Below are 12,641 nucleotides of genomic sequence, written 5' to 3'. Positions count from 1 at the left end.
CCCTACCTTCCCCGAGGCCGTGTGAACTATCGTCCATCTGGGTATTACCTCCTGGGCAAGTTTACGATAAACAAGTATGGTGGAATCGATGAACTCCTCTATCCATAGACTGTTATTCAGCGTCCGTGGCCTGGGCCGTCAGCTGTTCGACTGCCGAGCGCTCTGGTGGGCACTTGCGTGGTATAGAAAAAAGCGAAGGAAATGGGGCCTTTACTCAAAGATCTGACTCTTGCATCAGGATCTGCATATGGCCCCAGGTCTTCAGTCTGGCGCTGTATTTATAGCCACATATTGAATTGGGCCCGAGAGAAGCACCACTCCATCAAGAGCTGGGGATGGCCGAGGAGTATCCTGAGTGGCAATCAGGCTAATTGGACTAGCTAAGCTAATTTAGCTTCGGAACCAGGCACCAAGGTGAGGTTTGGGTAGGGCTACTACAATCATGAGGTCGCTGGGCCCCTCAACGCGGGTTGGAAAACTGCAGCGACCGCATCCACTCTTGTCGGTGACGAGCTCAGCGAGCTCGCGGGGTTCGAGCACGAGCGCTTGGACATTGAAGAGGACGGCTATGGCTCCAGCGATTTCGATGGCGCAGACCTCCCACAAAACAATGATTCGTACTGACTCGAACTAGTCATTAATTGATAGGGTGCTTGGACTGCTGCCATTCTTCGATGCATCGTGCCGCAGAGGGTCAAATGCTGCGAGCCATAGCTGAGTCTGGTTGAAGTTACTGCTCGTGGAACAACATGATATGCTGTTTGTTCGCGCACGTATGCACGAATCTCTCTCGACCTTCATTCATTACATAAACGGCTCAAAGCCCTCGAGCTGTAATGAATAAGATCAGAAGTTTTACTACCTATTATGGCTGTCTCTAGTGTCGTTGAGTGAGCCAACACCCGCACTGGTTCAACCAGTGGGGGTGTTACTACTAACACTGTTTCATCCTATACCGCGTTGTGTCACACCACTTTGTGCGGAACAAAATGTGCGGGACAATGCGCATACATATACTGTCCTGAGGAAAAAATCCAAAAACCGAACAATCCCTGGGTTTTCGGTTTCGAGCGGTAGATGAATCGCACCATTTCGGTCGGTTAGCCGGTTCAGACCGAATTGAAGCGGTAAATTTTCTCTTGATGGTTTCTGTTGCCGAGGCTTGCCGCTGCGATTCATCAGGTGCGTTCGAGCCGCGAGACAAGAACGTGTCACTCAGCTATATTGAGATCCAAAATATTGAGTCAATACCAGAATGCGTTCTCCTATGCCCGTCCGACTGCTCGCCTTGGTTTATGTAGTTGACGTGTTGAAGGTCTCCCGAGGAGCAACTCTCAAGCTCGATGTGAAGTACGAAGATATACCTCAACAGGGCTTCGGATTGTATCACACTCTGGTCTACGAGCATGGCCAGAAACTACATGCTCACGTTGACACTGGATCGGGTTTCACTTTCTTCATCTGGAAAGATTGGTACGAGAAAACCACTGGACACTCCTGCAGTACTTGGCCCATGGGGTGTTACTACTGCTCGGAGCCTTGCTCTGTGGGTAAAGTGACGAGAACTCTCACTTTCGAGGACAAATACATGGTGAACATTTTTCAGCACAAATCGAGATTAACCATGGGTCAGGTGTCGGAGATCCTCACTTTCGGGCTGATATTCGCCCAGAAACCTCCCGCAAGTGAAGTTCCTCCGACTAACTCGATGGGTCTTGGCTATGATAAAGGTGATGTGAACTTCCCGTCTCTGATGACGCAGTTGCAAGCATCAAAAGCTATAACGACCGGGATCATTGCTCTCTACTTGTATCCTCCCGCTGATCCCAAGGAGGCTTCCGCTGATGGAGGCCTACTCCTGGGTGGAGGCGATGCTGCATTATATGAGGGAGAATTGAGGTATGTCGACTTCTCTACGGACAAATCTTATACGGTGAATATTGGCAAGGTACAAGTCGGTGATGGACAAATAACTTCTGGAATCAATATGAACCTTGATCTTGACACCGGCGCCGACTATCTATACGTTCCAACGTCATACTACGACAATCTTATCAAGGATATTAAAGATCAAACTGACAAGGCTGCGGGTACGCATGTTGACTTCAAGTTCTATCCAGAAAAGAAGTTATGGTACTTCCCTTGCCAATATATGAGCAGGTTGCCATTTTTGAGGTTTGGCTTGGGTCCTAAAGGCACATTTCCATTCTCGATGGCTTACGTGAACTATGCCAGGAATCAATATGGCACCTGTATACTCATTATCGCGGAAAACGAAAGGAATGATTGGAGTTTGCCCGATCGTATGCTAATCAGTAATTATCTTGAGTTCGACCCTATCCATAAACGAGTCGGGATCGCCAAGTTGAAACCGCGATCTCGATAAACTATTCCAATATTTTGTGATCTTTTGAATCCACGGTCTACAGCAGAATGGTCTTCATTATCATTTGTCATTCTATGAGCGCTCCATGAGAAGACCTTCACCTAGATTTGCCATTCTAGTAGCACGGTTCTACAAAACAATTATGAAGAATGCCATTCGGCGAATCGTTCGTTCCATCGAGAGATTACTTTTTGGGTTTATGAGCACGCAAAGTCCGCAGATTAGGACTCATCTTGACGTGTGAAGACATTGGAGCTTCTTGAGTGTTATATACTGTAATCAGGCAGTAGTTGAGCATTATGTCTCTTCAGCTGAGTCACTCTGTGTGCACCATTGTGATCTTATCACTCTGAGTCACTCTCATTTCTCCTCATCTATTTAGTGTAAGTAACTGAGAATGGTTATCCTTGCACTCTTGAAGCTATTTGTGCCCTTAAGCCATTAGCTATGCCCTTACACAGTTACACGCATACACAAAGGCTTTTCTGCGCCTTGGATAAGCTTTAGTTAGGAGGCAACTTAAACACGCAACATGAGTTCGTCATGGGTGCATCATACTGCCGAACGCGGGGTTTAGTTCGGCCGCTGGACTTCAGCGACGACCCCTTACTATAGATTCCAATTCAAGCGATTTCTTACGAATAGGTCCTCAATTTCATGATCAAGTCGATTTTGCTGATAAGAACATCGAATTGATGTCAATAATTTCCGAGCCAATCATGACTCGCCCCATCAGGGCCTAGAGCTGTTTTTCACTGCAAATTGCAACCTGCAATCTATTGCTTGCGATACCGCATGAAAACCTCTAATGACATTGTTTGATGTAGGATGGGAGCTCCTCTTCTGGAACTTCGAGAGCCCATTATCTGCGGAGGAAAGGCAAACCACATCCGAATCGGATGATCTGGTGCTGAATCAGCACAGTGCTGACTCAGCAAAAGCAATGGTGTTGAATCAGCAGTGACTTCTGATTCAACAAAACACTGGCTTTCTGAGTAGGAAAACTCCTGTCTCGACCTCGCTCACTCTTTTCCTTCAACTGGGCGAGACAAGTACGGTACAGTGGCCCTGCCAATCCGAAGTAAGGTTTATTCCGGAGTTCGGGTGTTCCCCATCCGAGAATGGTGAACGGGGCCCAGTTTACAAAAAGCAATGGTACCCGAAGTCGTGAGAATCATTACCATTGGCTACCGCTAGTGGGTCTGAATAGGTGTCCGAGCGGCTAGAAACGGAAGAGAGAATAGAAGAGAGAGATATTCTATCAATGCGGAGGGGTCTCCTCATGCGCTAGTGAGCCTGAGTAGGGAACTGATTATCCGCCGCTTGTGTAGGCATTTGCTATAACCGTGATGTTCAACGAAGTTGAACAGTGCAACTTGCACTGATATCAATGAAGCAATTCTCTTGTTTTTCCTCGCATACCCGTCGAGTCGCACCATTCTCTCGCCTGCAACAGCAGCGAACTCCTTCTCAGCACCTTGGATGTTAGGGTGTGTACGTTCTGAGTTGCGATGCACGTGTTAACAATGTTACACGTGTCAGACTGGGCACCTCATCGCAGAATGCTTGGAGTGGTGTTTCGCTTGAATATGCGCTAATTTCTGGAGCAGGTCAAACGGAACGTTTGCTCGACTCAGCTCTCTTAAAAATGTTGTTTCGAATTCGCCAATGTGGCTGGCGGACAGAATAAATTCTGGAAAGGTTCTTCTTGAAAGTTTCGGCTATAGGAGGGCCGAGTGAGAGCGGAGCAGCTTTCTTGAAGAGGCTCCTGTGCCTCGTGGACCGATCGTATCATTATTGACACATTCTGCATCATCATCACCATTGCTTGCGTCCTGGTCCAAAAGGGTTGCGTGTAGTAGTGGAGGGCATACAAAGCCTAAGTTCTATGAAGAGACTCTCTCAAGCCTTCCAAGCGTTCAAGCGTGGAGATTCATCACAGGTGAACCACTAGCATTTGCTGTGTTATTAAGAGCGTCATCGCTATCAGGCGACCGACGCTGACGCCGGCATCGAAGGTAAGAAAACTCCTGTACAGTACGAACCTCAGTTGAACGGTGTAGGAGTGCCCCGAGGGCAAAAGAATATGTCGCTTGATGACACTACCACTGCTGATGTACAAGTTCAGAAAGGTGGTCGCAGATTCTCACAAGTTGAAGTGAAGAATCGAAGAGCTGTAAGAGTCCCTCATGGACTATTATATACACTTGTATATTATTCAGATTATACCTGTATCACGCTCGACCGGCCTGAGTACGATGATCTTCGGTTCGGGTCCAGGGAATGAAGACAGTAGAGAACTGAGAGAACGGCATTTCAGAGGCTCCGTTGGAGCTCAACTGGCGTAGAGCGACGGCATAGGATGGGAGGTGGGAAGATAGTTCCTCAGTCATCGGGCTGCAGCTGCGAGAGTGGTTGGAGATGTGTACCAAGACCGTCGTCTGTCGGAAGGAGTGGCTGAGCGATTCTTTAAAGTAGGCGGCCTCTGACTCCACCTCGTCGTGCACTCCTCCCCTTAGCCGGCACAGTCGGGAACTCTCGGCATGAGGATGCTACGAATGACGGGATTCATCTTGGTGAGGTTTCCCCCGGCATATCCCAACACGTGTATAAACCATTGAGAGGACATTCCTCCAGTTTTACCTCAGCTTGTCATTTTCTGTGATTCACGCATGGTGAATGGTTAGAATGGGAACCTTAGGTGTTATGCATGATGGTGGGCAGTGGATTCATCATAGCTGCGAATCTGCACTATTCTAGTACAGCAGAGAAACAACGAGACGAATTCCTTCGTGACGGCATTGCTCCACGAGTGACCACTGAAATACAGGTGTAACAGCATGCGTGTGATGATTTGGGCAGTCAGTGCTCAGACGCTCTCAATGAGCTGAGACTATCGAATTAGACTCCGCCGTTCCTGTTGAGATTATCTCTGCATGAGAGACACTTGGTCAGGCTTGGCTGCAAGCTGCTATGCAAGTCCGCGATACGGTCCATTGGGGGGTTAGGACACAAGTGTACGCTGAAGAGTTCGATTACGGTAATGCAGTTATGACAGTGTTGCCAATGTTACCACTCCTACTGTTGCTGATCGAACCTATGGCCATGGCTCTATTTGGCTCTGTCCCATGTTGTTATTGAGGTGTTTTCTGACCTCGTGTGTGATGGTGGTCTTTATAACAATTAGTGTCACGTTATTGATCAGCAGACTTCGTATGGAGAATTCACCATCTCAGGGACTATCAGACAACTAGTAGAACCAGCATTCGGAAGGATTGAAGGTCTCATCTCCCTCGACCTGGCCTTCTCGACTTCCCCTCACATAGTCTCAGTATTGAATCTGTGCTACGTGCAAATAGGTCAATATCGTCTTGCAGGTGAACTCTATCCAGGATACCAATGGTGACGTTGAAAGCATACTGTTGCAAAGCGACGCGCCCTCGTGCTTCTCGATCGGCTCTCTCGGGTGTTTACAGAGGAGTGAGGCGTTCAACTCTCATTCAACTGCATGGTATGAAATTGGTGAGCTCTATACACCCTGTCTTAACATGAGCAGCCGAAGCAGGTTCTTCCCTAAACGATTCCGACATTCCATCTGGTTCAACCGAGGCTCCTACCCTCTGGGTTGGTCCGACTATTCGGCCGGATGCCAGCAGTCAATTCCTGATTCCGGTCTTCACTGTGGGACCAGTGTGGTCGCTTGTTCTCATTGATCCCTCCACAGATAATATGGAAAAGCATTTTCCCCAGCATTGTGGATGAGCCGTTCTTGGTCGGTCGTGCTATAATAGACATTCGAGCGTTATCGAGCTTTGTGGGTGACGCTGCTCTTATCGAGGAAGGAAACAACCGTATGTATCTCACCACAAGGCAAGGTACAGTGATCTCGGCCAGACAGCCTTTGACCTCTTATGTTGAAATCAGCGCTTCTGACAGCACTGCGAGGTTCAAGTCCGTATGGGAGGTGAGACGCTGTTCATTAGTCTAATTGTACTGAGGAGATTATGGCTGCGTCACGAGACCGCTGTTGAGCTCAGGTTTCGTCCCATTTTGAGGAGCTCACTGTATATGATTATTCCGATGTATATAATGAGGTTGATGGATTCCCAACAACACATCTTCTTCCGCTGCCTGGTGGCACCTGTGTTATCAACCCGTTCCCGAGCTCATCGAGTACAGGAGTAGCCTTTGCATTGGTTGTCTTCTCCGAAGTCGCCCCCTTCGTGGATCCGACTATGGCTGGGCTTCTGGTGTCATGCGTGGTAGGTCCGGTAGTTAGACTCACCGCTGGATATTCCCGATCATCTCGAAATATCGCGCCATTTGGGTCAGGTGTCATCCCTGGTACCCTATGGGTTAGCTTTGGTTTTGACAATGGTGCTAGTTCTCCGACAGAGAGCAACCGACCGACGATCCGAACAGAGGTCAGTGGTGGTTTCTAAGAATTCTCGTCATTATAGCCATTGTCCAGGCGTCGTGAAGTGATCGAAGCGCATATGACTCTAGCAGCCATGAAATCACAAGCCACGTTTGGGCAACAGTGACTGCTCACGGTCGTTACGTGTTGGATATTCAGAACGTTGGACCAAGAGTGATTGTGTTGATTATGAGGGTTGCTCACAATTCGTCGTCTAACTTGGCTGTGCACTTGTCAGTCTCGTCCGTTCAGTGTCAGTCTTGCTTATATTGTAATTCGACTGGATGCTGTATTGGAGCTGCCTAACCCCAGGTCACCGAACAGGTCCCATATGGCTCCGTGGACCACGGACCGTGGTTCACCCATCTCACAGGTCTGTTCCATGTCCCAGTCCGTTGACGAAGAGGGAATTCACTCCAGTTTCGCGTAGCCTTCAGCCAAGGATCATCAAACAACTGAGGCACTTACGGGCGACCAAGTCCTAACCACGAGTTGTATCACTTTCGCTGCAGGTGGCCCCGACCTCTAGTGAGATTCTCTCGTGAAGATGAACAGTCCTTGTCGTTCTGCCGGTATCTCTAGCCAGTGCTTGTCCCTTTCACACACTTTCTGTCCGTAGCTGAGTTTTCAACAGAATGTCTCCAACGGTTCACGAATTCCGAGGGCAGAAGCATGCCTCAAATTGGGACTGAAAATGAGTTTCAGAAATCTCGTAAGTTCGCTCTACGATCGTCAGCGATCTCGATTGCGAAAAGCCTCGCAATAGAAAGCGATCTCACTTCGAAATGCCCAGACTCAGTATCGAACTGTCGCCCTCCAGGTCTTTAGTCTACCGCTGTAACTGCCGCGCTGCGGGCGCGGCCTGAGCCATCTACGCTGATATTGTTACATTGAGATTGGCTCGGCCAATTTGACCAATTAGAGAATCGAGTATTTATGGATCTTTCACCACATTTACCCCCTCTCAACCACCTGATGGTCGTGCATAAAGCCTCGCTTTTGCTCCTGATTTCCATATTCAGGATTATCGCACCTCCGACAGAGGTGAGCACTGAGTGCTCATTCTCAGCTAGATGTTTAACGCTGTAGCAGGATTATTCGGCGTGAAGTTCAATTCGAACCATAAAAACTAGTTCGCTTGCCTCATGAGATGTTTTAGACTCTGGTATTCGGAGTCCAGTGTGCCTAGCAACTCAGTAGACCCTGACCTGGTCGGAACGACATATCTCCTCGAAATTCGAGCAGAGACATACACACCCCCCTACGAAGAGTGGAACTCCCGTGAAATAAGCCTCTGCCTTGCGACCATTGTCCTTCCTGAAGTCGAAATCTGGAAGTCCAGTGTAATCATTGGGCGATATACAAAATCCAAGGAAGACGACAAGTCGAAGGGTGGTTAACCCGAAACCCCACCCGAAACCCGGCAACTCGCCGGCGGCAAAGCAACCAGAAACCCGAACTGTTATACAGATGAAATCTGTTATCAAAGCAACCAGAAACCAGAGCTGTTATACGAGTGGAAGCCGTTATCAAAGCAACCAGAAACCCGAACTGTTATACAGATGAAATATGTTATCAAAGCAACCAGAAACCAGAGCTGTTATACGAGTGGAAGCTGTAACCGAAGGCAACCAGAAACCCGAACTCTTGAGAGCGAGCGACAAACCTCAACCTTGGATTTTGTAATTTACCCGTAATAATTACAAACTACATGAGAGGCGATGGGTGTTCAATAAACCTCTTCCGAGTTCCAACTGCGCCCCTAGGATCAAGCTCTAGTAGAGCTACTCCACATGTGCCAGCCAGAGCGCTCCGCTCAAATCTCGGGAGATGCCGCCCTCCTCGACGAACTTGTGGAAACGCAGTAGCGCGCGCCTGAGCAGTCGTTACTCCTTGTATCGCCTCCCTTGTGCGTGACGAGATTAGGTTGATGGGGAAACTGACATTCATCGGTCTAGGGCTTGGTGACCCGAAGGACATCACTCTGAAAGGTAGTGCTAGCTTTCACAGTTTGTTGGTCATCTGTTACACAACAGGGTTGGAAGCTCTGCGTGAGGCCGACTATGTTTACCTCGAGAGTTACACTAGCATTCTGGTTGGCCAGAAACCTGATGACTTGAGAGAAGCGTAGTAACTGTTGGGGATATAATGGCATCTGCATGTAGGTGTTAGGTACGGTATTGAAGTTCCATTCATAGAGGCGGACCGACATCTAGTGGAAGGGGGTTGTGAGGAAATGCTGGGAAGGGTAGCAGGCTTATGCGTCAGAGTCGTATGAAGGTTGGTGACTGCAGGCTACAGAAAACAACGTATGCTTCTGTGTCGTTGGAGATGCCCTGTGCGCCACTACACATACTGATCTCTTCCTGCGGGCCCGAGCTAAGGGCATCGAGGTTCGCCTCTTGATGATTATCCCTGGAGTATGATCACTAACAGGTATCGGTCGTCCATAATGCCAGTATCATGAACGCCATTGCATGTTGTGGTCTACATCTGTAATAGGGGGTTGTGGGTATTTATAATACCGCATTAGTCTGAGGGTTACTTTGAAGTGATTAGAAAATGACTTTCTATGTTAAGTTGTGTCCTTGTGAGACTTCTAGGTTCGGCAATGTTTGTCTCGTACGAGAGCTTGAGTAGCGCTGATTCTGCTACTGTTTTAAACGTACATCATCCTATGCTAAGGTTGCACTCAGCAATACCGCGCTTTATCGAGGTCTATCAATTTACATGTTTGAAGTGACGTCATGTATGGTTTGAATCGTTGGTTGAGGGTCCATTGCCTCCTAGGTCAGCTGTGAATTCTGAGATGCGCGTTCCCGCAGTTACCGCTTCGGGGAGACAGTATCGATATGCTTCTGGGATGATTCGTGGAAGCCCGACAGCTACTTTGACAAAATAGCAGACAACGCCAAACGCGGGTTGCACACCTTGTGTTTGCTTGATATCAAGGTCAAGGAGCAGAGTGTTGTCAATCTCATGAAAGGCAACGAGATCTATGAGCCTCCTAGGTATTCATGCCGTAGGTTTAGTTTCGTGGCGCGTGACGAAAGTTTTCACAGGTTTATGTCAGTGCAGACAGCCCTAGAGCAGTTGATGGAAATTGATGAGGATCGAGGCAGTCCCGGAATCGTCGGGAAGGACTCCCTTGTTGTGGTAGTAGCAGAAGCATTCAGCAGCAACGACTCCACTTAGTCGTCCCCTCAGGGTGTGGCACGTGTTGATTGCCAAAACCAATCTATCGTATTCGGCCGAGCGGAAGATGTTGCTTCGGATAAGGCTTCGGAGAAGCTCGGTGGTCCTCTGCACTCACTCGTCGTCTGTGCACAGGTAGTGGTGTTGGTAGTAGGATTTTATTCCCTTTTTACCATGTTCAGGGCATGGAAGGGCTCCAGGAGATGGAGGAGGAGTTTGTTGAGCAATACCGTATATAGTCATCAACGTGATGAATGTACTGAACCGTTCCTTGTGGTTTCTCGCATCGAGCTCATGTGTTTGGTCTAGTTTGGTTAGGGAAATTCTTCGCTGTGCGTAATGGTATCTTTGCTGGTGGTTGTAGTGTAATTTGTATCATGGGAAATTCGGAGAGCAGGGCGTTGGTATCAGACTACTTGGATGAGCTCGGTCAGTGTGACCTTGCGGTGGATGCTGAAGCTGCACCTATGAAGGAGGAGTTTTGGACTACTATATTTGGTAGTAGTAGTAGGCCCGCTATAACACGCTGTTTTGTATAATCGACCGAGATGCTCTGTCACTATCCTCTGAGGTTAGTGACAACTCTAGAGTTTATTCGGCATCACTATTTGTAGGGCACCGGAAGGAGTATTCATTCATTTGTTGGTAGTTAGTAGGAAGTCATACGATGAGCTTCTCCTTGGGAATGCTTTCCTAGCGACAAAATCTCAGTGTTGAGCGTGTTGGCACGGTTTGGTGCAGTTAGTGTGGTGACTATCTCGATAGAGATATTCCTTGGAAGCGTAGCATTCGCTTATGTTGTACTGTTACAGTATGATGTATCGTATAGTAGCGATGGGGTTATCGGTAATTTGTTGGGCAATGTGTTGGTGGCAAGGTACGCCCTTGAGCATCGAGGAAATCTTTGAAATCATCACTCCGGAGTGGGTGAGGAACCTCAGAGATGAGAAGCCTTATAATATGCAGTTCTTATTGAGGAAGATAATAGAGAAGTTGGAGGAGGTAAGCGTACTATCGATTGAGTGGTGATGATTACCAAGCTAGGTATGTGCGACGGGATTGGTGCAATCGGAAGAGGTGGACGAAGGTGAAAGTCGGGCTATGAATGCTTGTGTAAGTGGTCCCGTAGGGTCCCATGAGCTGACCCAAGGCCAACGGAGTGAGGCCTTACAGTGTGTTCGGCTGTTAACAAGGATAGCCCCATTCCTATTGGAAGATGTTGATGCTGAGAGCTGCTTGGCCTTGCTATGGCATTCGGGAGGGTGAGGGGGTAGCAGTGCTTGGGCCGCTCATTGGGTGTTGTTTTAGGTTAGTCGTGAGGAACAGGGGAGAGTCGGTAGTAGTCGAGCCTGCATCTCCATCAGTCGAGGAAGGTAGAGTAGTGTAGTAGTTAGTTGTGTATGCCTTTCCTTTAGCGGCGGGGGATGATGGAAGTAGCGTGACGTCGAGTGTGGAGGATGTGGCTGATCTTGGGAGGGCACCGCTTATGTATAGGATGCTCAGGGCTCTGCAATGGTCGTTGTTTCTCAAGGACTTCACCGTCCTCATACCACAAGGTCAGGGTTTTGCTCACTCGAACTTCCCTGTGATTGACCGATTCGTTGTGGCCTGATGTCACTAAGAGTAGGTGCTTCCTTGCCTCTACCGACTCACAGAGTGGACTCAAGATTCGTTTGGAGAGGGGGAATCGGAACTGCTAAGGAGCTACCAGTGAATCAGAATAGTAGGATGTTGTTACTGCTACTTGTCATATGATACGACAGATGAGATCATGAGTGCTCGCTGTGAGGTCCTCAAGTGTCTCCTCACTGTGCTCAGTGAACCTCTTTTCCAGGTAAGCTTAGAACACTCTTGTGGATAAATTGTAGCCGTATTAATAGCATAAAAAACTATACTGGTCAGCATGTTTCTCGTTGATCGCCTTATTTTTCAGCCCATATCATCCTACTCCTCGAATCCTTCCAGAGTGCTTCTCACATTCTGCAGCGGCGACCTGCCTTATACAGCGAATCTATACTGCAGTCTTATGAGCACTGTGGTGGCCTACGATCCGAGAGGATATGTGATACTCTCGATTGTTCATCGACAGTGATAAGTTAGCTCAGGGCGTCCCATACGGCTCGGCGTTCTCTAGTGGAAGTCAGGAGGCTTTGGTGGATCTGTCCTTACAGGTGAAGGTCCCAGGTTCGAACCCTGGTGCGGGCACTTGTACTGTGCAGGTCTTATGCGCATTGTTAGACTTCAATCCCTCACCGGAGAATACTGGATCGGAGATGGTGAAAACCCATCGTACCGGGACTGGCTCTGAGGATGACAGTAACAACTCGATATCCGAGAGCTCCAACCAAGAGGAGTCGGCTGCACGCAGAAGTAGGATTCTCTAGTTCATTCTGATCTTGAGCTTTTCTGGACCATCACTATCATAGAGCTTAGCAGTATGCATGGTTTCAGGGTTTTCCTCGTGTGCCTTCCCTCTAGCTGGTCCGGATGATGATGCTTCCAAGCCTCGTAACGTTTATAGAATAATGGCTAGAGGAGTTCAGAAGACTGGTGAACTGGACTTCATGGTAGCGAGGAGGTCCCCGGTTCGATCCCTGGTACCTCCATTTTGCCGCACTCAGGCTGATGGTTTGGTCCGAATCG

At 48.5% G+C, this 12,641-nt stretch overlaps 3 protein-coding genes across 3 annotated transcripts in view; all 3 read left to right on the top strand.

Moving 5' to 3' along the window:
• Positions 1–1,255: 1,255 nt before the first annotated feature.
• Positions 1,256–2,386, top strand: Pmar_PMAR004846 (conserved hypothetical protein; the record flags this gene model as incomplete). The annotated part of the gene is made up of 1 exon (XM_002769719.1): positions 1,256–2,386. The coding sequence occupies one exon, from the start codon at positions 1,256–1,258 to the stop codon at positions 2,384–2,386; it is 1,131 nt and encodes a 376-aa protein (XP_002769765.1).
• A 6,345-nt stretch (positions 2,387–8,731) lies between these two features.
• Pmar_PMAR004845 (conserved hypothetical protein) lies at positions 8,732–10,274 on the top strand. The gene is made up of 9 exons (XM_002769718.1): positions 8,732–8,794; positions 8,840–8,930; positions 8,976–9,051; positions 9,098–9,196; positions 9,240–9,298; positions 9,629–9,814; positions 9,866–9,959; positions 10,011–10,133; positions 10,181–10,274. Exons 1-9 carry the CDS (start codon positions 8,734–8,736, stop codon positions 10,235–10,237), a joined length of 846 nt encoding a protein of 281 aa, XP_002769764.1. The 5' UTR covers positions 8,732–8,733; the 3' UTR covers positions 10,238–10,274.
• Positions 10,275–10,375: 101 nt separating this feature from the next.
• The window catches only part of Pmar_PMAR004844 (hypothetical protein), a gene marked incomplete at both ends in the record, with an annotated part of 4,258 nt that continues 1,992 nt past the window's right edge, over positions 10,376–12,641 (top strand). Inside the window, 12 exons of the mRNA XM_002769717.1 lie at positions 10,376–10,496; positions 10,876–11,000; positions 11,043–11,085; positions 11,128–11,260; positions 11,307–11,371; positions 11,414–11,554; positions 11,623–11,721; positions 11,762–11,832; positions 11,932–12,060; positions 12,104–12,206; positions 12,237–12,368; positions 12,450–12,565. Coding sequence (XP_002769763.1) covers positions 10,376–10,496; positions 10,876–11,000; positions 11,043–11,085; positions 11,128–11,260; positions 11,307–11,371; positions 11,414–11,554; positions 11,623–11,721; positions 11,762–11,832; positions 11,932–12,060; positions 12,104–12,206; positions 12,237–12,368; positions 12,450–12,565 — 1,278 coding nt within the window. The remainder of the gene's footprint in view (positions 10,497–10,875; positions 11,001–11,042; positions 11,086–11,127; positions 11,261–11,306; positions 11,372–11,413; positions 11,555–11,622; positions 11,722–11,761; positions 11,833–11,931; positions 12,061–12,103; positions 12,207–12,236; positions 12,369–12,449; positions 12,566–12,641) is intronic.

Source organism: Perkinsus marinus, assembly GCF_000006405.1.
Source record: "Perkinsus marinus ATCC 50983 genomic scaffold scf_1104296964984, whole genome shotgun sequence".
NCBI lineage: Eukaryota > Perkinsozoa > Perkinsida > Perkinsidae > Perkinsus > Perkinsus marinus.
This window is presented reverse-complemented; position numbering and strand designations above follow the sequence as displayed.